We start from the raw sequence: 26,342 nt of genomic DNA on the forward strand, positions 1-26,342 counted from the left end.
AGATTGCTGAATCCTTAATGAGCTAAAAGAATTAAAGAAGGATATTCCCAGAAAATCAACAGTTGATTTATCTGTTTTAGGAGGAATTATTCCCAAGTAAGCTGAACTGCTATTGTGAATAAAAGCAGCAGATCTAGTTCTTATAAAATTAGACAGCTTTGCATGATATTACAAACTAAAGAAAAATGCTCAAACATCAATGTTAGCTACTTTTGATGTGGCATATATTTAAATTTAAATGTTATCATCTCAAAGAAAAGATTTACTTACTTTTTCTGTCATATGAAAATTGATATATCTATATTATTACAAGAATCTATAATGGTTTTTTATCTCTTCCAAAACATGCATATCCCCATTCATATCTCTCCCAACACATAAAATCATGCATAAGTTACATATGAAATCCCAACAATTTTATCTTGGTCAGAAAATTATTAATAATATTCCATTCAGAGTTTAATCAATATTTTAGGCCAACTTTCCACGATCACTCAATAGACTCAATTTTAAGGTTTATCATGTGAAAAATGTAATTTAGAAACATTAACAAAAATCCTAAATAAAATATAACTTCCCTAAATCTTGCAACTCATAATATAAGAATGAAAATAAGTATTCTCCAAACACTTTCTGTAATCTTACACAATACACTATTAAAGAAGTTAATTTACTTTTACTTGATTTAACCCTAATCCTGATTCTATTTTTTTCTTTTGTACCGAAGACTGCTAAGAGCAACAAAAATTGCTTCTCATCATATTACTCTGCAGTGATTTTTGTCTCTAACTCTTGCACTAAATTAGAAAAAAACAGAAATTTTCAACAATCTTACTTTAATTAGTATTCCATTTTTATTACACACACACACACACACACACGTATGTATGTATGTATAAAGTTTATTCTCATTGTTTCCAGAATAGCTATATTATGGGATAAAACTGGGATGCAAATTTATTTTGTTCCAACAAAATATATTTTGTTCCAAAATATATCTTATTTTTTTTAAAAGCACTAATATTCCTATTGCCAGTGAAATTATTAGAGTTTGCAAAATCATTATTAGTTTAGATTTATAAAGGAAATGCAACCTCTATTCCAGGCTGGGAAAAGCTCTACCTTTATTTCTGCAGGCCATGTGTCTTTCAAAAATACAGGAATATGTATGACCTAAATTACTATACAATTCTAAAAAAAGATGATTTTTTAAATAAAAGTCTATATTTTAGGGACACAGTTCAAACACATCAAAAATAAGGATTGGGTTCATCAGGAAACTTCTTTTGTTCAAACTCTTCTAATTTATATTTCTTATGAAAGTGTTTTATGCTGTCAGGCTGTCAGGCTGTCAGGCATTTGACAGATGTATCTATTATTATCTATATAGGGCTTTCTTCAACCAAAGCATATATGCTACCACAAAATTATGAAGCCATGTGGATGAAAAAGCAATTAGAGATAATACTTCAGTGTTCTTATATCACCTGCAGACTGTGTTTTACCTAATCCAGAATAATCTTGTTATTTTAACAATTAATTGAGTAAAATTTACAAAGGAATTCTATTTCCATATATTTTGTTTAAATGTTTGTTTAAATTATAATAAAAAATTGTATTTCATGCATAAAGTTTTAGAATAGATTTTTAACTTTAGACATAAAGACAAACTTACCATTCTCACTGTCGGACTTGTTTTCATGCTCTGTATCAGTTAAAGTAAGAGCTGAGTTGGAACGACTTGAGAGACAGGAGCTGCGGCCTGATTTGACCCCCCTGCCCCATAGTCTCATGGCGTGCTCTGGAGACATCACTCCTTCATTTTCAGTGTCAGCATCTGACCCTGCACTGATAGAGTAACCTCTGTGGGGAAGCCCCATTTCAGCACAAAATGCCAGTCCTCTTCGAGTTGCTGGTTCACAAACTCCTAACTGTCTTAGGGTAAAATTCTGTCCTAATAAGGGAAGAAAAACAAAACATAAGAATCTTTTTATTTTCTTAGAAACAGAGTAATTAAATTAAGATCACATTAACTATATACGTTTTTTCAGTACAATAATATTTAAAATGTTGTTGCTAAAATCCACATGGCTATAGTTCATATGTCAATTTTAAATTCTGCCATTATGTGATGAACCTTTTAATTTTCTTCATTTCACACCGTTACTGCTTCCATTCTTCAATCCCTACAAAGTATTCATATATATCACTGCAAATCTACAAGGACTGAGAACATGCAGCCATCCTGTTCCTCAAGCTGATTGGTAAAAGATTGTTAAAAAAAAGGAATATAATCAGTGTCCACCATAAGCTACTGCAAATCCAGGAGCAACAAAAATTCCCTTAACCATCTCACTACCATTATCTTTCAAAGGGTTTTTTTAATGTTTGAAAGTTACTTCACATACTTTTAAAAGAAAAGTAGAGAATAAAACAGTAAAAATAATACTAATCGCTTTTTCAAAAAATTATTTCCCACAAGTAATCTAATGTTGTTCTTACATGCCTTTTTATGGCAAATGTAAATATATGTATACCTAACAATATTATTGAAGTGAGCAGATTCAAAAAGGACAGAAAACTGAATACATGGTTCATGAAATGCAAACAGAGTTAATGCCCCAGACTAGGCAGCTTTTAACTGAGCCAGTTAATTACTTTATTGTTGTGGTCTTATCAGTTGTTGCAATCAGTTTTATCTGAGTCAGGATTGTAAATGGATTCTAAGACACTCATAAATAATGTAAACAGCTGCTGCAATTATCTACAAATCAAAGAGTACTTATCACTATGTTGCACGTACATAACAGAATAAAAATGCATGGAGGGAAAAAGATAAGTGTCTCAACACTAAATAGTCCGTAATGGAAAGTAAACTGTGTGAAGGCTATTAGGGTGAATCAGTAAACAATAAAACGTTTAAACAAGAATCACACTATATAGTTTACTGTTGGCTGTTTAAAGATTAAAATCTAGAATTCTCTGCACATTCACTAAATTACTGCCATATCATCACTAATGTTTAGCTGTTGTACAGTTTGATTTGTTAGTTCTAAATTACAAAAGTGACAATATTGTTTGAGAACAGAATGAATAGAATATTCATTCATTCATTCATTCATTCATTCATTCATTCAATGAAACTTTCTACTGCAATCAAATGACACCTGACATATAAGATTAGCATAACTTAAATTCAAAACAGATATTTTACTCTATGTCTAGGGGGTAATGCTATTATAACTTGAAAATGTACATTAAGAGATACACTGACATATTTCACCAAGCTATAAAACACTCTTTACAAACAACAATCACTGTGCTTATATCTAAGACAAAAATTTGTATGGCCTGGTATAATGTATAAAACCAAATTTAAAGTGTGTATGTTTATAATTCTTCTTGCGAATTCACAAATATAATATTCACCTATGTAAGCTGTCAATCACAGCTTTACAATTTAATTTTTGACTTTCAAGCAATAGCATATACATTCAGACTGGAAGTCTGTTTCTCCAAATATGCTATATGCTAAAAATGCTTAGTTTATTTTTTAGCATAATGGTGTATCTAGCAACCTATCTTTAGAAAATAAAACTGCCAAAGATCAAGTACATACATTTACTAATTTGAATATTAGAAAGGCAGCAAGAAGCTTCATAGGAAAATATATTCTGAATATTCAAGACTGATTTTTAAGCATTAGCTGACATGTTGTTATCTATCAATCTATCAATCAATCAATCAATCAATCAATCAATCAGAATAGAGCTGGAAGGTCTTCTAATCCTGATCAAGCAGGAAGCCCTGTACCATTTCAGACAAGTGGCTGTCCAGTTTCTTTTTAAAGCCCTCCAGTGATGAAGCACCTACAACTTCTGAAGGCAGGCTGTTCCACTGGTTAATTGTTCTGTTAGAAAGTGTCTCCTTAATTCCAGGTTGCTTCTCTCCTTGATTAGTTTCCATCCATTGTTTCTTGTCCTGCCTTGTGGTTTGGAAAATAAGTTGATCTCCTCATCTTTGTGGCAGCCCCTCATATACTGGAATACTGCTATCATATCACCTCTAGTCCTTCTTTTTTCTAAACTAGCTATACACAATTCCTGCAACCGTTCTTCATAAGTTTTTCTCTTCAGACCTTTAATCACATTAGTTGCTCTTCTTTACACTTTTTCCAAAGTCTCAACATCTTTTTTGCAATGTGATTACCAAAACTGGATGCAGTATTCCAGGTGTGGCCTTACTAAAGCTTTATAAAGCAGTACTAATAACATGTGGACATTTTTATTTAAATTATACAAAATAAAATTTATTCTTATTTTTAATTTGTTCTTATAATCATAAATAATTTTATATTTCCTATTCCTTTTTCATTCTATTGAAATTAATTAAACAAATGTTCTTTGGTCTATCAACTGAAAAATATCCATGTTTATCAATCAATTCATCATATTTAAATGCTGCATATATGTATAGAATGTATTACTATTCCACATATTTAAATATAGTATTTATCAATATTTCCTGGGCCTCCAGCACTATGCTTTATTCCCAAACTATGAAGCATGAAAGACAATACCAAGAAATGGTTTATTCAAAATATTCTTGAGCATATTTGAGAGAACAATAAATAAAATCCAGAAGCAAGTTACAGTTATTATGATCCCATATTGAACACCAGACTTTAGCCAAAGAAAATATCATATAATAAAATGTGTACCAAACACAGGAATAACATCAGATTCAAAGTGAATAAGTTCACTTTATCACAAAGACAAATGCAGAACAGATTTGAGTAAATCCTCATCCAGTTTACTGTGCAGACTAGTTGTAACAACTGCTATACTTTGCTATCCTTATTTTAGATTAAAAATACATATTATTGCATATTTAATATATTTGTTTATTGATCAATAAACAAATACATTTGTTTATTAAAGAAAGTCACTTGTAAAGTTACAAATTTAACATATAATGTTAAAATATATTTGTTCTACTACTAATGTATTTTGGGATTGAGTTTTACTACAGTTTTCTGGACTGGAATAAAAAGCAAAATAAATAAAATGTGCTATATTAATGCATAATATAAATAAACAAAAGAGACATTACTTAGAATAAATATTTTACCTATTCACAAGATGTGTGTTTAAAGTACAAGCATAAAGAACATAATTTAATAATTAGGACATAAAAGAGAAAGCAACATACACAACTTGGAAAAATATACATAAAACATCTGCCCCATTTCGCATTACTTCATTGTGTATGTATATCAGTTTTAATTGTCTAATTTCTCTGAAAAATCCTAATATTCTTCAATACACATTCATTAATTGGCTTCTTTTCCGTTTGCATTTTTGTATTGGTTTTAAGGATCTTTTCAAATTTTGGCCATATTATATAAGGTAGTCCTTCGGATCTGGGGTATGTAGTTATCTGTGGACACAGAGGTGGCTTTGCAGTTCCTGACAATGCTCACAATTTTCTATCAGTGTTTCGTTGTGCCTATCTTCAAAACTGGTGGAGGCTTCATAGCAGAGTTCGCCAGCAGGTTCTGTCAGCAGCTGCTGCTTCTTTGACTGGATGTCACAGTGATGTAAGCTTTCTTTCATAGTGTCTTTGTAGCAGTGGTGGAATTCAATTTTTTTTACTACCGGTTCTGTGGCCGTGGTTTGGTGGGTGAGGTGTGGCTTGGTGGGTGTAGCAGGGGAAGGTTATTGCAAAATCCCCATTTCCTCCCAATCAGCTGGGACTTGAGAGGCAGAGAATAGATGGGGGCAGGGCCAGTCAGAATTTTTACTACCAGTTCTCTGAACTACTCAAAATTTCCACTATCGGTTCTCTGGAACTGGTCCGAACCTGCTGAAACCCACCTCTGCTTTGTAGCCCTTGAACAGTTGAGTTCTCTACCTAGACTCCAGTAGATTGCACAGCAATTGGCAAAATATGCAGCAGTCATCCATTCCAGGGGTGGGTTCTAATTTTTTTTACTACCGGTTCTGTGGGCATGGCTTATTTTGTGGGCATGGCTTGATGGTCAGATGGCTGGGTAGGCATGGCCAATTCAATGTCACATCAAGGGGTGCCTCGCCTGGCCCCTCCCCTCCCAGCTATTCCTTGTCACATCCAGCCTCAACGTATCTATAGTTCTGTAAAAATGTTGCTCACCTTTTTTCTACTTTATTAGGTACATACTATAGATGCACTTTCATGGACCACTGAAAGGAGGAAATGGCTCACATGCTTTGCCCAAGAGTATGATAGGCAACAGGCTTTTAAGGGACTGCCAGAAAGAAGGGGGGGGGGCAATGTATTTTCCAAAGCACCAGAAGACAAAACAAGAAGCAATGGATGGAAACTGAACAAAGAGAGAAGTAACCTAAAACTAAGAAGAAACTTCCTGTCAGTGTGAACTAATATAGGTGCAGAAATATTTCAGTCATAATTTCACATATAAAACAGACATTCATATAATACAACCTGCATATTGTTCAAAACAGTCATTAGTATTATGGCTGATGTTTGACAGCAAGCCTAAAAGTCAAAGATTACAAGAATGCTTCTTTTTCTGTATGTATACAAAACATCACATACCAGGAATAGCGTATTAAGATAGACATGCAGTGGTGGGTTTCAATTTTTTTTACTACTTGTTCTGTGGGTGTGGCTTGGTGGGCGTGGCCTGGTGGGTGTGACAGGGGAAGGATACTGCAAAATCTCCATTCCCTCCCCACCCCACTAGCCTGCTCTGGGAAGGAATCAAACTCCCTCTTCTTCATTTCCCCAAATAAAATATTACTCATAAGAAAAGGCTCCCAGAAAAGCAAGGAAAAATCAAGCTGCTCACAAGGAACCTGCCTGATACTCATTCCACATTCCTGCTAGCTGCATAAAGGAAACTTTGTAAGAAGAAAAGGCAAATCAGACCAAAAAAAGGAAAGAATACTTCAGTCCCTATATCCCAAAATAAAACTAATTAAAAATAAAGAAAAAAACTATTCAGCAATAAGATCATTCTGTCAAATTGTCAGAGCAGTGAAAAGTGCTTTCGTCTAGCTCGACTGAGTGAAACAAACTGACAGGCACACGAGCAGGGAAGGCGGGGCCACGAGAAGAATTTTAAAAAACCCAGCACTCAGTCTCTAACAGAAGCTGATGAATAACCCATCCATGGATTATCCAAGCAGCGCACTGGAAAACAGCTTAGAGATAATAGAAAGTGGAAACCGGAAGTTCGGCTCCATTTACAAGCAGGCAGAAAACTCATTCAAGACAGGATATTTCACAATGGAATCATCCAAATCTTTTTAGAAACATAAAGCCCATGTTGCACAAACCCGAAAACTTCAAAAACATAGAACCATAAAACCATGGAACCTCTTATCCAGTTTGTTGTTCAGCTGACCCAGAAACAAACTGCTGAATGTCACTTCACTTCTGCAAGTAACAACCTCCTTCCAGCAGCTGCATCAATTTAAAGCAACCATGTCTTTTCCCCCCCCTTCTTTGCCAAGTGATCTCCTGGCTGAGAAGCAAGTCCTAATTTTTTCATTCTAGCAGATCCGTTGGGAGACTTCTTGGCTTCTCAATTTAAAGTGACGGTGTCTTGTTTTTCCCCCCTCTTCTTTGTCAAGTGAGCCCTGATTTTTTCCTTCTAGCCGATCAGCTGGGAGTTGGGAGGCAGTGAATAGATTGGGGGCGGGACCAGAGAGAGGTGGTATTTACTGGTTCTTCGAACTACTCAAAATTTTTACTACCAGTTCGCAAGAACCAGGGACAACCAGTAGCAACCCACCACTGATCCATTCTGACGACCTGTCCCACCAATCTCATCAGGGCTCAGATGATAAGGGACCAATGCTGATGAACTCTGCATGATCCAAGATGTCCATGTTAGATACACATTCTTGCCAATGAATGCCAAAAAGAATGGAGAATGCACATCTCAAATTTCTCCAATTGTTTGATAAAGTCCAAAACTCACATCCATATAGGAGGAAAGGGAAACCATAGCTCTGTAGCTTTTAGCTTTGTGGAGATGTTGCGTTGACTGAGCATTCTAGGACATAACAACCATTGTGTCTGGTTGGCCTTGCTTATTTTGGAATCAATTACTTTGTTCAAAGACCAATCGCTCAAGATGATGGTTCCCATGTATTTGAAGCTGTTTTTTTGTCAGGTAGGTGTTGTTAATTTTTGTTTCTATGGGTTTGGTATGGGCTGGTGAAGTATTTCAGTCTTGTTCAGGCTGATAATTAGGATGAAAAGCATAGCAGCTTCTGAGAATTTGTTAGCCATGAACTGTAACTGCTGTCTTTGTGAGTCAAGAGCACAACCATAAGCAAACAATTTTTGAATGACTGTGTAGAGGCACTTATCTGCACATTCAAGCAGTGAAAGTTAAAAAGAGTTGTCCATTTGATATCTGACATAGAGTTCCTCCTTCGGACCCTGACAAGATGTAAGAAGATGCAGATGAAGAACAGATTGAATAGGACTGCAGCTAGCAGACAACCCTGTTTTACCCCCTTTGGAAATGGCAAATGCAGTTGATATAACACCATTGTAAAAAAAAACCTGTCCTGCCACTCCATGATGTAGTGGTTGAGTCAACTTCAGGGATTTCCTCAGACATCCGTAACATCTCAGAATGATCCAAAGAGCTGCCAGACAGGTTACAGTGTCAAATGCCTGCATTGGGTCAATGAAGAGAGAGTAAAGGGGCTTGCTCTGCTTAATTCACCTCACCTGGACTTGCCTTACAACAAATATAATGTCTTCTATACTTTGCTTTGGCCAAAAGTCAACCAGCACCTCTGGGAGGTTTCTTTCTGAGACAGTGAAAAGTTTGTTTATGACAATGAAGGCAAAGGTTTTCCATATGATGGGCAAGAGTGTGATCTGATTTATTTCCCTTATTTTAGAAAGCCACAATGAGCGAATCACAAAAGTCATCAGTTATCTCTTCAATGGGCAAAGTATCTTCCAAGATGTCTTGGAATGCCTGCAAGGAATTTGGGTCTAGTGCTTTACAGATCTCAGCAGGAATCTATCTGTAGGAAATGACCAGGCCAAGGGAGGGATCAAACGCATCATCAATCATGAGTCCCTTCGTGCCCACAAGACATCTAAGTCCAGCCCATCTTGAATTCCTTCTATCTTCCGCTAATTTCCCTTGGTCATTAGTAGTTCACATTCTTGTAGAGAGCTTAAGCTAGCAATAAATATTTATATCCATTTGAACTTTCTCGATATCTTGATTTTCTTGGAGCTTGACATCATCCTACCTGTTACTGTATTTGAGCTCTTCTATAAGAACGCCTCCTTGATTTCATCAGTTAGAGGAAGGCAGGTTTAGGGCATAATTTGTTCTATTATCAAATTACTCTCACTCTTTTTTCTAACATTCACTGCCTACTTATAAAATAACGTACATACATTATTTTGTGTCAGGCATTCTAGAAAGTACATCTTGACCACTTTCTGTGTGATATACTTTCAGGTATTTGAAGAGTGTTCTTATTCCCTACTCCTTCAATCTGTCTTAATAAAAACTATAATAGAGACTTAATTTCTATTCCCTAATCTTCCTTTATTGCTCTCATCTGAATGCATTCCAATGTGTCTGAATCCTTCCTAAGTATCATATTCAGAATTGGATGCAGTACTCAAGATGAGATCAGATCAATACAGAATAATGTATTATAAAGTGGAAACTACACTTCTGGGATTCAATGTAAAAAAGCATTTTACTTCTTTACAACCATATAAAAATGCTGACTCATTTTCAGTTTGCAATATGCTATTATTTCAGAACCATTTTTACAACTGTTATTAAGCTCCAATACCAAGTTAGGTAGCCCATCTTGTACTTACATGCTAATCCTAGCAGGTATATTTTGTCAAATGGGTTTTGTCATTGGTCACAGCCACATGCCTGTAATTTATTTCTTTTATAATTCAAAATGAGATAATTGGCACCAAAAGGTAGAAACTACTAATCTTCAAAATTAATCTACACATGCAAAATATATACATTGGATTAAGAAACTGGGGAACCACTGAAATGCTATAATGAAGAAAGATCACTATCAAGATCCAGGTGCTGCCAAACTCTGATTAGAAGCATTATACCATTCCAGATGGAGAGTACATAGCTAAAGTACACAGTAATTTTAATACACAGTATGTAATTATAGCTGTTCCTTTTCTTGGTCAGACAAATCCCAGGAGGTAGAAGATAGACTTGATCTATATAAACAATTGTCAAATAGTTGTTTTGTAAAGGGTACTGGTTTGCAAAAAGATGGCTACAACAGTGAAGGATGTGTCTCTTTGTGTTAGAGGGGCAGCTATGTTTTTAAAAGTGTTTTGTGTGTAGCAAAGGGTTTGAGAGAAATAAAGATGAGAGATTAGATTATCCAACTAGTGGGTGAGTTTCTCCATTTGCTTGCCCTTTTTGACCCATTTTTCAATTGATATATACAGATTGATTCCCGGGCTAGATCAACTGGACCAAGCATCCTAACTGTGTGCTATGGGGAGCAGAGGCGCATGTCATTTACCACAAAAGTAGAGATTTTTTTGAGCCATTCTGGTAGATGAGGCGGTTTGGTGGGCCAGTGTAGTGATGGCTTGTGGTTGGGTGAACATCGCAGTAATGTCAGAAACTATTATTGGAGGCTCAGATATAAAGGCATGAGAGGTGTGCTCTGTTTTTCAGGATTGCTTGGCGAATTTTTGTCAGCATTTGTACTTGCAATGGCCATTTGTGGTTGCAGAGGTGCTATGGACAAAACAGGAAACAGCCACAGGATTTCCTGGCCCTTAACAATTATCACTGTGTACTTTGTGGTCCCAAAATTTAGCCTGGGACTTTAAGAACTCCCCTGACACAATGTGATGTCTAAAGAGTGTGTCTGGTGGATCTGAAAGAGAATAGCAGCAAAAGAAGGCTGGTACCTTAGACCTATCATAGGATTTGTCTCTTTTGGGTCATTTTTGTCTAGACGATCAGAATCATGAAGAGATAATGTGGTGACCATTTTAGAGCCAATTAAATCTGATGTCCAGATATCACCTAGCTGTTGGCTTGGTAATAAAGTTTTGAATGGTGTGCTCTCCTTCCTCCTCAACCAGTATGAACTGAGTATCCTCTTAGATGAGAGCTGAAAGTTGGATCATTTGATATTTTGTTGACCATCCCCAGCTTCTACTTTGTGGAGTTCCACAGAGTTTGGTACTCTCCAAACTCCTAATTAACATCTATATGAACCCATTGGTTCATATGATGTCTCACCCTACGGTGATGGATGATCTCACCCATTGGGTGAGATCATCCATCACCGTAGGGTGAGACATCATCAATATGTTGATGATATTCAGGGATGGGATTGAAAAAATTCAGCAACCAGTTAGCTGCCCGGTTGCTGGGTTGGCATGGCCATAGGGGTATGGCCTACTTGGCCTCCTGCAACATGGCGGGGATGGTGATGGACATTTTTGCCCTCCCAGGCTTTGGAGGCTTTCCTCGAGCCTCCAGAAGGGCAAAAATGGCCTCCCCTGGGCACTGGAGGCCCTCTGGAGGCCAGAAATGGGCTGTTTCCTGACTTCTGGTACTTCCGGTAGGCCCATTTTTTGCCTTCCCCAGGCTCTGGAGGCTTTCCTGAAGTTTCCAGGAGGGTGAAATCCCCTGGGGCTCTGGAGGCAGGAAATGGGTCCATTTCCAGACTTCCAGTACTTCCGGTAGGCCAGTTTTTCACCCTCCCCAGGCTCGAGGCTTTCCTCAAGCCACTGGGAGGGTAAAAATGACCTCTCCAAGGCATTGGAGGCTCTCCAGAGGCCGGAAACAGGCTTGTTTCCAGACTTCCGGTAGGCCTGTTTTTTGCCCTCCCAGAGCCTCCGTGCATGACCTGCACTTATCTGGCATCCCAAACGGGCCATGTGGAGACTCCTGGGAGGGGCGGGGTGGGATGGGCAGGGTCAGCCAGTCCTTGGAACAACTGGTTCGGCAAACCAGATTAAAATTAACATCTGGTTCAACAAAACCGGTCTGAACCTGCTGAATCTTACCCCTGATGATATTCAATTATAGATATTCAATTATATATCTTCATCCTATGCAAAGTAAGTGATATTGTTGATGTCCTGTCCCTAAACCTGAAAGCTGTAGAGGTCTGAGTAGAGAACAACAGGTTTCAACTCAACACAGGCAATGGCTCTGGGGTTTGAAGCCATCTGGATATGACATTTTACCATCTTTGATCCTGCATGGAGTGGTACTGCCCCAAACAGACCCAGTGCACAATTAGAAGTCCTTCTAGATTCACAGCTCCTGCTCAAGGACCGAGGGGCACTTGAGGTTAGGGGTGTCTTTGTGTGCAAGTTCTGTGCTTTCCTGTACCACGAGGCTCTATTCATAGTTACTCATTCTCTGGTCAGTTGTAGAAGAAATCATTCTAATATGCTCTGTATGAGGCTGCACTTGAAGTTATTCATAAGCTTTATTTGGTGCAGAATGCAGCTACATGAACAAGTTTTGTATGCCTCTAGGAGAGCACATATTCTATCTCTGTTCCACAACTTTTATTGCTTGCCAGTTTATTTCTAGATGCAATTCAAGGTGCTAGTTTTGACTTTAAATCCTTACATGGCATAGGACCAGTTTATTTGAGGGACTGCCTCCTTCCAATTCTGCCATCCCATCAGGTCAGGCAGGAGGAGGATCATGTGGATCCTATTTCCAAAGGAGCTCCATTTGGCAGGACCTAGATGGTATACTTTTTCTGCTGTAGTCCCTGCCTTCTGGACTATCATTCCCTCTGAAATGAGGTTAGCCTTCCAGACGCTTAAAATATGTTAAAAGAACCTGAAATATTACTTCAGCATAAGTATTCAGATCCTTTGCAACAACATTTGAAATTTAGCTCTGGTGTCTCCCATTTCTCTTGATCATTGCTGACATATTGCTTCACCTTGACTGGTGTCCACCTGTGGTATATTAAATTGATTGGACTTTTGGAAAGGCACACACCTCTGTATAGAAGGCCTCACAATGCATACTGTAGCAGAGCAAAAGCCATGAGGTCAAAGGAACTGCCTGCAGAACTCAGAGACGTAACTATTGCAAGAGCAGATCTGGGGGATGCTACAATGTCTGCCTCGCTGAAGGTTCCTAAAAGCACAGTGGCCTCCATAATTCTCAAATGGAAGAGGTTTGGCACAACCAGGACTCTTCCAAGAGCTGATTGCCGGGTCAAATTGAGCAATCAGTGGAGAAGGGCTATAGTAAGACCAAGAACCCAATGGTCATTCTGACTGAGCTCCTGTGACCCTATGTGGAGATGGGACAGAATTCCCGAAGGACAACCATCTCTGCAGCCATCCACCAATCTGGGCTTAATGGCAGAGTGGTTAGAGGGAAGCCTCTCCTTAGTGCAAAACATGAAAGCCCACTTTTAGTTTGCAAAAAAGCAAACTCAGACTATGAGGAACAAGATTTTCTGGTCTGATGAAACCAAGATTGAACTGTTTGGCCTCAATTATAAACATTATATCTGGAGGAAACCAGGCACTGCTCATCACCTGCCCAATATCATACCAACAGTGCTCAGGACCTCAGACTGGGCCGAAGGTTCACTTTCCATCATGACAACAAACCTAAGCACACAGCCAAGACAACACAGAGACTTGAATCCTATTGAACATCTCTGGAGGGACCTGAAAATGGCTGTCCATCAACCGCCATCCAATCTGATTGAGCTTGAGAAGATTTGCAATGAAGAATGGCAGAAAGTCCCTCAATCCAGGTGTGCAAAACTTGTTGCGTCATACCCAAAAAGACTCAGGGCTGTTATTGCTGCCAAAGGTGTTTCAACAAAGTACTGAGTAAAGGGTCTAAATACCTATGCCAATGTGATATTTCTGGGTTTTTTTTCCTTTTAATAAATTTACAGACATTTCTAAAACTCTGTTTTCACTTTGTCACTTTGGGGTACTGCGTGCAGATTAATGAATTTTTTTTTTCAACAACTGTAGAACTAAGATGAAGCATAACAAAATTGATAAAAGTGAAGGCGATCTGAATACTTTCTGAAAGTACTGTATAGAGCCACCAGTTTCAATTTTGTGACTATTAGCAGATCACAATGCAAAACATAAAAACAAGACATTTAAAGCCCTACATCGCATAGTTAAAGGGAGCCTCTCTTTCCAGTTACATCTATCATCCCATCAGGATGAGCAGGAGGGGTATGCCAAGAGTCCAGTTGGCTAAAAACGTATATGTGGCAGGATCTATGATGGCATGCTTCTTCTACTGTGGCCCCTGTCCTATGGAATATCATTCATCCTGAGGTGAGATTATACTTGTTTTCCAGAAAGCCCTCAAGACATGGATTTTCTATTAACCTTGTTGGATTCTTCCCATTATGAACCTGAAGAATGGTTGTGTGTGATATTAAGTGAAAGTAGTCTTTCTTGCTTTTCTGGTGTTACGTAGTATTTTATGTTTATTATTGTTTATATATTGTATGCCACCCAGCCAAATTTTGTGATATGGGCTATATAAATAAGTTGAATAAACAAATAAATGATAAAAGTCTGTTTGTTCCCAAACTGAATGGCTATGATCCTATTTTTCATATGTAGATCCTGATTCATAAGTCTTTATATAAATATAATGAAGTTCTAAGGCAGATTATACTTTACTATTTTGGCATTTTCTCTAAATATGACTGAAGAAATATATAAACCATCTTGCAATTCCACCTAATATGACATATTAACTTCAGCTATCAAATATGTTATCTTTTTATATTTAATTGAAATTGAATTAGGTACATTGCTAATTATAAATGTTTGGGGAATTTAAAATATGGTTAACCCTTTCAGCCTGCCAAATGTATAACAGATGCTAAGATAGAGGGATACTGTAGGTGCAATATCACCACTGCTTTTATCTGTTTCTCCATATTCTACAGGAATGCTCAGACTTCATCAACTTAAAGTAAAGCTTTGATTTGGGGCTTGTAACCTTCTCAAAATCTATCAGAACATAATCCTGAAATGATGTAATTCAACCTCTTTTCTCTGAGCGTAGATCAGGCTAACTTATGTAAAGAGCAGTGACTCTTTAAACTATTGCTAAAACTGTTGCACTCCATCACCCCCCACAAAAAAAGTTGATTGGAATAACTGCAAGCTAATCTAAGATTACATACTTGGGTCACATTTGTCCATAACTACTATTAGTTTATGGGCTCTCCATTTAGGCCCCTGAGGATCAGCGTTTTCCTTTTAATGCCCAGAAAGTCATAAGGAAGCATGGTTATAATTTTACAGCCAAATTAGATGATTGTACCTCACCATGATTTCCTATAGTTAAAAATGAAATTTGTTATAAAAATATACTTAAAAGTAGAATGTTCTAATATTGTAAGGTTTAATTCAATTGAGAATAAAGCATATGCTATTGGCAGTTCCTTATAAATATTTCTTATAGTTTTCTTTTAATTTATGTTGTTGTTGTTAGTTGCGAAGTCGTGTCCGACCCATCGCCATCCAGCCACCTCGTTCTCTGTCGTCCCCTTCTTCTTTTGCCCTCAATCTTTCCCAGCATTAGGCTCTTCTCCAGTAAATCCTTCCTTCTCATTAGGTGGCCAAAGTATTTCAGTTTCATCTTCAGGATCTGGCCTTCTAAAGAGCAGTCAGGGTTGATCTCCTCTAGGACTGACTTGTTTGTTTGCCTTGCAGTCCAAGGGACTCGCAGGAGTCTTCTCCAGCACCAGAGTTCAAAGGCCTCAATTCTTTGGCGCTCAGCCTTTCTTATGGTCCAACCTTCACATCCATACATTGCAACTGGGAAAACCATAGCCTTGACTGATACCTTTGTCCATATGAATCAAATGTGAGTGAGGAACTATCTGCTTCACTGACCTAACTTTTTTAAAGCCTTGGGAAAAATTCTGTCACCTATCTTGAGAATGAAGTTTATTTCTCAGACCATAATAAAATAATTTTTCTTTTGTCATCTACTAAAGATAATCTTGGGGACAGAGAAAATTTTCCCTGGTTTGCAGCTGTTTCTAGTCAGAAATTTATTAATAATTCTGGTACTGACACAAGCATATGTTTGGACTTTGTTTTCTTTTAATTTTGATTTCACTTTTGTAACTGGGATATTATAGCATAACTGCTACATACATAAAATTTGAACTGAAGACATCCATTATTTGAACAGCATCACTTGTTGATTGACTCCTAAATTAGAATTAACATATTCTCTAACATGAGAATTCAAATCTCAATTACTAGCATGGAAAAACTACCTTCCCAAAAGTCATCAACAGATGATTGGTGATTGGTGATATACTAATTCAACCATGAGTCTTTCTTCTACTGGATCAATTAAGCTAAGCCTGAATAATGCTTAGTTTGTTCTTTTGGATGATTATAATAGTGATGTAATATAAAGTAATATAATGTAATAATGTAATAAATCATGATGTAATAAATCATGAAAAGACCCGAACATACCAAAACCTGCTTATATATATATTCATATAAAATTATACGAATATTTTTCTTTTTTTCCTTATCTATCTAACAGTTTGAAGGATCTGATAAATCTTTTGGTTGTTGGGCTAAATTTGGTCAATACTACTTACAAGTAGATTTCTTTATTCTGAGTAATATAATTTAGGTCTCTACAGACTCATTTTGCCTTTCATTTGCTTACTACGTCTATGTAGTCCCACATCTGTAACTAAGCAGGAACTAATTCATCAAAGTTCACATAAAAATACATATTTATCTTTGTTTATTTCCTAATTTGATTTAATTTCTTTTTCCATCCAATGAAGCTTAAAAACAGGATACATATCTTCAAACCAGGGGTGAAATCTAAAAATTTTCCCTACCAGTTATGTGGGTGTGGCTTAATTGGTGGGTGTGGCTTGGTGGTCAGATGACTGGGTGGGCGTGGCCAATAACAATAAATAATAAAAATAATAAAGAAAGTATAAAAAAACAATAAGAGGTACCAAAAACCAACATTCACACTTTACACACACACAACACAACACAACACAACTGATTCACACACAATGTAAAAGCAGCTGCACTTCACACTTCACACAGCCACAAAAAGTTCAAAAACCAACTTTCACACTTTACACACACACAACACAACTGACTCACACACAATGTAAAAGCAGCTGTACTTCACACTTCACACAGCCACAAAAAGCTCAAAAACCAACTTTCACACTTTACACACACACAACTGACACACACACACACACACACAAAATACCACATACAGCTTTCTGAGATTTTGTGTGTTTGTGTAGTTAGAGTGAAACATTACAGAAACACATCAAATCTCAGAAAGCTGCACAAATATTTTATTTTATTATTTTATTTTATTTTATTTTATTGTGGACTTCAATTCCCAGAGTTCCTCAACCAGACAGCATTAATCACTCAGTGGTGGAATAGATTAGCTAAGTTTAGATTAGTTCTGTCTGGTGCTAAAAGCGAAACTGGGGCTTTCAGGCTGTGAGAAAAGCCATGAGGTCGATCAGTAATCAGGTAAGTGGCTTAGACTCTTTTAAAAGGAGTTTTTCTACATGTTTTCTACAGAAAACATGATTTTTAAGGTTCTGCTGATGAGGAACTCAGGTGAGATCCCCAGAGTAGCCTTTAATTTTAATTTTTAAGTTTAAAAGCTGCCGGTCTCAGCTGAGGGGCGGGATCCTCAAAGGCTTTTTTTTACTTTTAAAGGCAGGTTTCCGCTGAAGCAAAACCGGCTTTTAAAAGTAAAAAAAAAACACCTCTGCAGATGGTGCGGCTCAGCAGAGGCAGGGGGGGCGGGGCCAGGGATTATTGCTACTGGTCCTCTGAACCAGCAGCTGCCATCGCTACCGGATCGTGCGATCCTGTCCGATCCGGGAGCATTTCACCCCTGCTTCAAACTACTTATTCTATCCAACACCCATTTTAACATTCAGATCTATCACTTTATCCCAATTTCCAAATCATTTCTATCCAAATTTACCTAAAACCAAACTTTATGAAGCACACACTGTGATCTTCCTTGTTCAGGGTCTGAAACGGACAAAGTAATTTAGATTTCAAAAGTCATTTAAATCATTCAACCAAGCTCTTTTTTCAATTTTAAAACCCTGTTTTGGAGGGGGGAAAGGAAAGTTTATTAAAAAGGAGGTTCAAATCAGGTTTCTTCAGCATGTCTAATAACAAATATGACATAAATATGAGCCTAAACAATTTTCTCCAATGGATTTATCAGTCATTCTTAATCCTAAAAATTCACACACACAGTAAATGTTTTTTTGAAGAACCTATGTAAATAGAATATTTAAATATTGGAATATTTACTTTTATTCAAATCTATATGAGATTCTAAGCACTAAACTACTGGAACAAATTCTTTTTAGTTCTTAGTGAAATATTGTGAACAAGCTATGAATAAATTATTTAAATCTGCCAATAAACCATTTCAAACACTTTTGATCACTATTGATTGATTGATTGATTGATTGATTGATTGATTGTTCATACTTTTATACCGCCCTATCTCCCTAGGGACTCAGGGCGGTGTACAGCCATATAAAAACACATAAATATACAGAGTAAAACATTAATCTAAAAAACTTATTATATAGGCTGAATATTTAAAATAGAAATATAAATAATAAAACCCGATTTAAAACCAAATTTAAAATTTAAACATTTAAAATTTAAAAAATCAAGTCCAGTCCTGCGCAAATAAATAGATGTGTCTTAAGCTCGCGGCGGAAGGTTCAAAGGTCAGGAAGTTGACGAAGTCCTGGGGGAAGCTCGTTCCAGAGGGTGGGAGCCCCCACAGAAAAGGCCCTTCCCCTGGGCGTCGCCAGTCGGCACTGCCTGGCCGACGGCACCCTGAGGAGTCCCTCCCTGTGAGAGCGCACGGGCCGGTGGGAGGCATTCGGTGGCAGCAGACGGTCCCGTAAGTAACCCGGCCCTATGCCATGGAGCGCTTTGAAGATCATTACCAAAACCTTGAAGCGCACCCGGAAAACCACAGGCAGCCAGTGCAGTCTGCGCAGGAGAGGTGTTACATGGGAGCCACGAGGAGCCGCATTCTGAACTACCTGGAGTCTCCGGGTGCTCCTAAAGGGGAGCCCCATGTAGAGAGCATTGCAGTAGTCCAGACGAGATGTCACGAGAGCATGAGTGACCGTGCATAAGGCATCCCGGTCTAGAAAGGGGCGCAACTGGCGAACCAGGCGAATCTGGTGAAAAGCTCTCCTGGAGACGGCCATCAAATGATCTTCAAAAGACAGCCGTCCATCCAGGAGGACGCCCAAGTTGCGTACCCTCTCCATTGGGGCCAATGACTCGCCCCCAACAGTCAGCCGCGGCTGCAGCTGACTGTACCGGGATGCCGGCATCCACAGCCACTCTGTCTTGGAGGGATTGAGCTTGAGCCTGTTTCTCCCCATTCAGACTCGTACGGCTTCCAGACACCGGGACAACACCTCGATAGCTTCGTTGGGGTGGTCTGGTGTGGAAAAGTACAGCTGAGTGTCGTCAGCGTACAGCTGGTACCTCACACCGAAACCACTGATGATCTCACCCAGCGGCTTCATATAGATGTTGAACAAGAGGGGCGAGAGAATCAACCCCTGAGGCACCCCACAAGTGAGGCGTCTCGGGGCCGACCTCTGCCCCCCCCGTCAACACCATCTGCGACCGATCGGAGAGATAGGAGGAGAACTACCGATAAACAGTGCCTCCCACTCCCAATCCCTCCAACCGGTGCAGCAGGATACCATGGTCGATGGTATCAAAAGCCGCTGAGAGGTCTAATAGGACCAAGGCAGAGGAATAACCCCTATCCCTGGCCCTCCAGAGATCATCCACCAACGTGACCAAAGCCGTCTCAGTGCTGTAACCGGGCCGGAAACCGGACTGGAACGGGTCTAGATAGACAGTTTCCTCCAGATACCGAGGTAGCTGACATGCCACCACACTCTCTACAACCTTCGCCGCGAAGCGAAGGTTGGAGACCGGACGATAATTACCTAACACAGCTGGGTCCAGAGAAGGCTTCTTGAGGAGAGGCCTCACCACCGTCTCTTTCAAGGTGGCCGGAAAGACCCCCTCCAACAAAGAAGCATTTGTAAGCCCCTGGAGCCAGCCTCGTGTCACATCCTGTGCGGCCAGCACCAACCAGGAGGGACACGGGTCCAGTAAACATGTGGTGGCATTCAACCTACCCAGTAACCTGTCCATGTCCTCGGGAGCCACAGGGTCAAACTCATCCCAAACAATCTCAACAAGATGGCTCTCAGACATCCCACCTGGATCTACCCAATTTTGGTCCAGACCGTCCCGAAGCTGAGCGGTTTTGTCGTATAGATAACCACTAAACTCCTCAGCACGTCCCTGCAACGGGTCATCCCGCTCTCCCTATTGAAGGAGAGAGCGAGTTACCCGAAACAGGGCGGCCGGGCGGTTATCTGCCGACACAATGAGGGAGGAGACGTAGCAACGTCTCGCTTCCCTCATTGCCACTAGGTAGACCCTAGTATAGGACCTAACTAGTGTCCGATCAGCCTCCGAACGACTGGACCTCCAGGAACTCTCTAGGCGTCTTCTCCGGCGTTTCATCCCCCTCAGCTCCTCGGAGTACCAGGGAGCTGGTTGAGACCTACGCCGGGTCAGAGGCCGCAAAGGCACGACACGATCCAAGGCCCTCGCCGCGGCTCGTTCCCAAGCCGCGACAAGTTCCCAAGCCGCAACAAGTTCCTCGGCTGTGCCGTGAGCCAGACCCTCAGGAAACGGCCCAAGCTCCGTCTGGAACCTCTCCGGGTCCATCAGGCGCCTGGGACGGAACCAACGTATTGGTTCCGTCTCCCTGCGGTGTTGAGTGGCGGTCAGAAAGTCTAGGCGAAGGAGGAAGTGATCTGACCATGACAAAGGCTCAATGACTAAATCCCTCAAGTCCAGATCCTTCAACCACTGACCAGAGATGAAAATCAAATCCAGAGTGCCACCCCCACTATGAGTAGGGCCATCAACTACTTGAGTCATGTCCAAGGCCGTCATGGAAGCCGTGAACTCCCGAGCAGCCGAAGATGACATGCCGGTCGATGGCAAGTTAAAGTCCCCCATGACAATAAGTCTGGGGGTCTCCACCGCCACTCCAGTAAGCACCTCCAGGAGCTCGGGCAGGGCTGCTGCCACGCCACAAGGAGCCAGGTACGTGACAAACAAGCCCATCTGACATCTATGACCCCACCTCACAAAGAGGGATTCACACCCGGCAATCTGAGGTACAGTGGTCTTCCCTCAGCTCCAGACTCTCTCTAATCACAATCGCCACCCCTCCACCCCTACCCTGGGTCCTCGGCTGATGGAATGCTCGGAAACCCGGCGGGCACATTTGAACAAGGGGCACGCCCCCTTCTGCGCCCAACCAGGTCTCCGTAACGCCCATAAAGTCCGCGGCACCCCCCTGGATAAGGTCATAAATTAGGGGGGCCTTATTGGCCATGGACCGTGCGTTGCACAACATCAGCCGAAGGCCCGGGCTCTGAGGGTTTTGACCATCCGGGGAACGGGAGAAGTCTGAGGGTTCGGGGCGCACGATCGCCTGCAAACATCGAGCGCGCGCCCCCATAGAACGATATGAGCCCCCACTTCTGCCATATCTGCCCCTCCCCCTTACCGTGCAAATAGGACCACCCTCAACCGTTGGAACACAAACTCCCCCCGTGACCCTTGAACCTATTAACTTACCGCCACGAGCATGCGCAGGAACTGGACCCCCACCCGACGGGTTTCCCCCAACACCCACCCTTACCCTCCCACCCCTTAAAAGTGCCCTATCTAAAAACCCTCAAAGGCTCTTCCTCTTCGCATGCCACCTCTGTGGGTCCCAAGACCCGTCATTGAGGCCGGCCCTCGGTAACGAAGCGGGCCATTCCTGCGAGGCGGGGGCACCTCGCAGGCGCAAGAGTTCATGTGCAGCATAACGCATAGAAAAGTACGAATCGGTGAAAGATGATAAGATGGCAAAATCCCAGGTGGTAGAGCGTTAACAAATGATGGATGTCAATGGATGTCCAGTTGTCAAGTAGGACAGATAAAAGCTGGAAACAGGTAATAAAGATGATAAAACCAAAGCAGGTAGACCGACAGCCTCCATGGTAAACCTATGGATAAAGTTCCTACAGAAAGATCTTAATAAGGTAGAAATTACTATCAGTCTGTCCATAGTCCAGTCCAGAAACCCATGGGGTACAAAATGGATGGCATCACAGTCCCCACCATCGATGTCCGTTGTCAATTTCTCCACCGAAGCCTGTCATATCGCCCCCTCCACCAAATACTCTGAAAGCGGGCTGCTAAGGCCAAAACCTGTCCACAGCTGGCTACTGACTCCAAAAGGCCACAGGTCCCAACGTGGCAGGGAGCCAGATCGGATAGATGAAAAACCAGGCAGAGAAGGCAAATGCAGGCCGGGAAGACCTTCACCCCTTCAATGATCGAAAGTCAGGGGCGGGCAACTATAGGCTAGGAACAATCCTTCGCCCCTTCGATGTTCAGAAGTCCGATGGGGGAGGGAGACAGGCCATCAATAGAGGACCAGATGGAAAACACGATGGAAAGTGCCAATAGAGGGGAAACAAACCGCAGCCACGCCTCAAGCCTCGCCTCAGGCCTCATCTCCCACCGCGGCCTCACCATGCCCACCGCCGATGGAACCGCGGAGCAGAGGACGCCGCTGGAAAAGACGCCTCGTGGCCCACCATGGCCTCGCCAGGCGCAACAAAGCGCCGATGGGCCAACCGGGCCGGAAGTAATGCCGCAGCTGGAGTCGGGCCGAAATCGAGGCCGGAGCCTGCAGCAAACAGCGGGCCTCCCTCGCGCCCCGAAGAAGGCTGCCATCATCCAATTCGCCGCTCTTCCCTCGGCCCATTCTCGGTCGCCGCAAATCCGAGAGGGTCAGAAAACCTCTCCTGCGGCAGCCAGGAAGATGATACAGTAGACCGAGGGACAGGAGCAGCTTGGTGAGTCACCCAAAGTCCACCATCCTGGGAAAATCATCCAACGCCGATTCCGACTCCTCTAACAAACTGCCATACTTGCGCATGCACAGAGCCTATATCTATTAAATATTACTATACTATTAAATAAACCATGTCAATCAGTAAACCAGACAGACCATATGTTGTAATTGAAAATGTATCAAAAACTGGCATTTCAAAAATCTACAGTACATATACTATACTGGTTAAAGAAATACACTGTGTGCACAATTATTACACAAGTGAGTATATTGACCATATCATCATTTTTATGCATATTTTCTACTTCTAAGCTGTATAAACTTGAATGCTTAGTGGATATAAGCATATCAGGAGATGTGTATTTGTGTAATGAGGGAATCAAGAAACTGACAAGACTCCATGAATGAAAGGCTTATGACTGTTATTGAAAAGAAGGGTGGCTGATTTTTTTTAATGCCAGAAATGTTTATTTGTACATTTTGAGTTGTTTATTTATTATTCTCACTTAACAGATGCAAATAAATGAGTGAGATTGGCAAATTTTCATTTTTCATTTAGTTGCATAATAATTCTGCACATTAATAGTTGCCCAATAATTGTGCACACATAGATATTCTCCTAAGAAAGTCAAAATCTCACTTTTACTTTCTTAAATGTTCAGGTTTGAAGTATATTAACATTTTGGATTGACCAAGAGTACTGTAGTTGTTCAAGAATAAAATTAAACCTTCAAAATAAACCTTGCCTAATAATTGAGCACACAGTATAGAACATCTTTTGTAAAGAATGCAGTATAATTTGATATAACAAAGTACATTCTACCTAGTGCATCAATATGTCACTTTTTAAATACAAATAACTGAATAATTTCACAGAGTAGCATTCTAAAACTGAAGAAATGTATTCACTACAGTAAATGCAGCAAAAGTATGTCAACTTAGAGAAAAAAATGAGACAACTACAACTGAAAAATGACAGTGTCAATTTTTTCCTCTTATTAACTGACATATTCCAATAATTTGGGCAGGCTTTGTTTTAAAATTGCATAAACATACAATACTTTAATCTTACATCATCAAAATGTAATGTCTCTGAGAAAACCAGATGGAGAAGTGTTAGACTAATAGTTTATTACACAAGATCTGCAATTCAATCTTATCAAAAGTATCAATAGTACTAGAACTTGCTCACAGAACCATTCCCGTCTTTCCCAACCTTCCTAGTTCAATGACATACTTCAAATTTTGAGAGGATTTGTGACTTTTTGGCAACCCTTGCTATGCCTTACATCATCTACCCGTTCAGAAAAAAAATTCATGATGATTATGAACAATTATGAAGTATGCATCTTGCAGAAAGCAGACTCCTGAAATTAGAAGAACAAAGTGTGGAGGAAAGCAATTACATAAAGCAAATGCATACTATACATAATGCAAACCTAACTGACAAAGAACTCACAAAAGAAATTAATACATGTTTGTGAGCCTTCAAAGCATTGTTGATTCCTGGTGACTGTCTGAACTAATTCCTACAATTTTCTTTTGCAAGGTTTTTTTTTTTGCAAGTGGTTTCCCATTCAGGGCCAAGAGAAACTGGTCCCAGGTCACCCAGCTGATTTTGCACCTAAGGTGGAACTAGAATTCATAGTTTCTGGGTTCCTAGCCCAGTTACAAACTTTATCTGTAAAGGACTCACAAAATAAATTAACACCTACATATCACATAAACAAAATATTTAATTCTATATACACACATATATGATAGTACCACCTCCACCTCACTCTTTTTTCCCTGAGTGATGATGCACAGTTCAGGAGAAAAATAGAACAAATGCCAGACTATAGTCAGCTACCCACAACTGTATTTTCTAAGTATGATGAGTATGACAGTATATTATAATAAATAAACTAAAAAGAAATCAAAAGGGACAAAGGGGCCAGAAGGGATGCATTTTTATATACAGAATATGTAATATTCAATCATTCACATATTTCTTGTTATTTCCATGACGTTATGACTATGACAGTATGGCTATGAAATATTAATGGAACTTTGTATAGAATTTTGGTAAAGATGGAAGGATTTTCCAACAAACACACACTGAGTCAAATTGTTCACACTTCTTTATTTAGCTTCTTTATTTAGCTTTGTTATTCTGCAATTATATCAAATTTTGATATAAGGGGAAAGGACAGGTAAATAAAATCTAACAAGAGTATAAGGATAGTTTAAATTATCATATTCTTTAAAGTGACCAGGAGTAATTTGAATGGACTCAATTGCACCAGTGATGGATACACCATAAGAAGATCTGAAGCCAGATTAGGGATAAATCATCCTGGAGAAGGTCCATCCAGACTGTTAAAGATCTATAGTTTGACAGTTTGAGACCCAAGTGCCGCAAGATGGAGTGAGCTACCATCACTTGACGCAGCTCCTACCAACCTAGCAGTTCAAAAGCATGCAAATGCAAGTGGATGAATAGGGAGTACATTTAAGGATGCAGGAAGATAAGTGTTCTATGTTTTGGCATATGCTCTTTGCTGCGGTGTGTTGTTATGCTGGCCACATATCTGTGGAAATGTCTCCAGACAGTGCTTATGAAATGGAGATGAGGACTTCTCCTAAAATTTCTGGGGACAACTTAAATGAATAGTCTGTCATAAGATGTGATATTCAAATTTTGGAAATCCAGTTAGGCAAAGAAGTTCTATCATGATAAAGGCATCATGAAGAGTTTGTCTGCAAAGGTTACTGTTAAGTTCTCATTTCTTCCCTATCAGCTGGGACTTAGGAGGCAGAGAATAGATGGGGTGGGGCTAGTCAGAAGTGGTATTTATCGGTTCTCCGAACTACTCAAAATTTCCACTACCGGTTCTCCAGAACTGGTCAGAACCTGCTGAATACCACTTCTACTATCTATCTATCTGATACAATATTATATGATATCATACAATATATTAATCTACTTGATATGGAAACCAAAACACTTTTTCAATTAACTTGTCAACTATCAAATCCCTTTCCAGGTGGTTTTTGGAGATCAGGTAACTGCATGTGTGTATCATAACCTAGAAACAACAATGTGTATGTTCTGAAGAGTTCCCCAAAATATTTAGCTTTCTTACACTGATAAGGCACACAGATAGTAAATAAGTATTAACATGAATAATCACATTAAAGTTTGAGACAAATATGGTAGCAATATAATATACCATTAGTGAATCATTCATATTACTGGCATAAGAAAATGGACCAC

The 26,342-nt window shown here is 39.8% G+C and overlaps 1 protein-coding gene across 1 annotated transcript in view; it reads right to left on the bottom strand.

Moving 5' to 3' along the window:
• TENM3 (teneurin transmembrane protein 3) overlaps nt 1-26,342 on the bottom strand; it is a 502,165-nt gene that overhangs the window by 351,605 nt on the left and 124,218 nt on the right. Inside the window, exon 3 of the mRNA XM_058192837.1 lies at nt 1,676-1,954. Within this exon, the coding sequence (XP_058048820.1) occupies nt 1,676-1,954 (279 nt within the window). The remainder of the gene's footprint in view (nt 1-1,675; nt 1,955-26,342) is intronic.

The sequence above is a fragment of the Ahaetulla prasina genome, chromosome 8 (assembly GCF_028640845.1).
Source record: "Ahaetulla prasina isolate Xishuangbanna chromosome 8, ASM2864084v1, whole genome shotgun sequence".
NCBI classification, from domain to species: domain Eukaryota; kingdom Metazoa; phylum Chordata; class Lepidosauria; order Squamata; family Colubridae; genus Ahaetulla; species Ahaetulla prasina.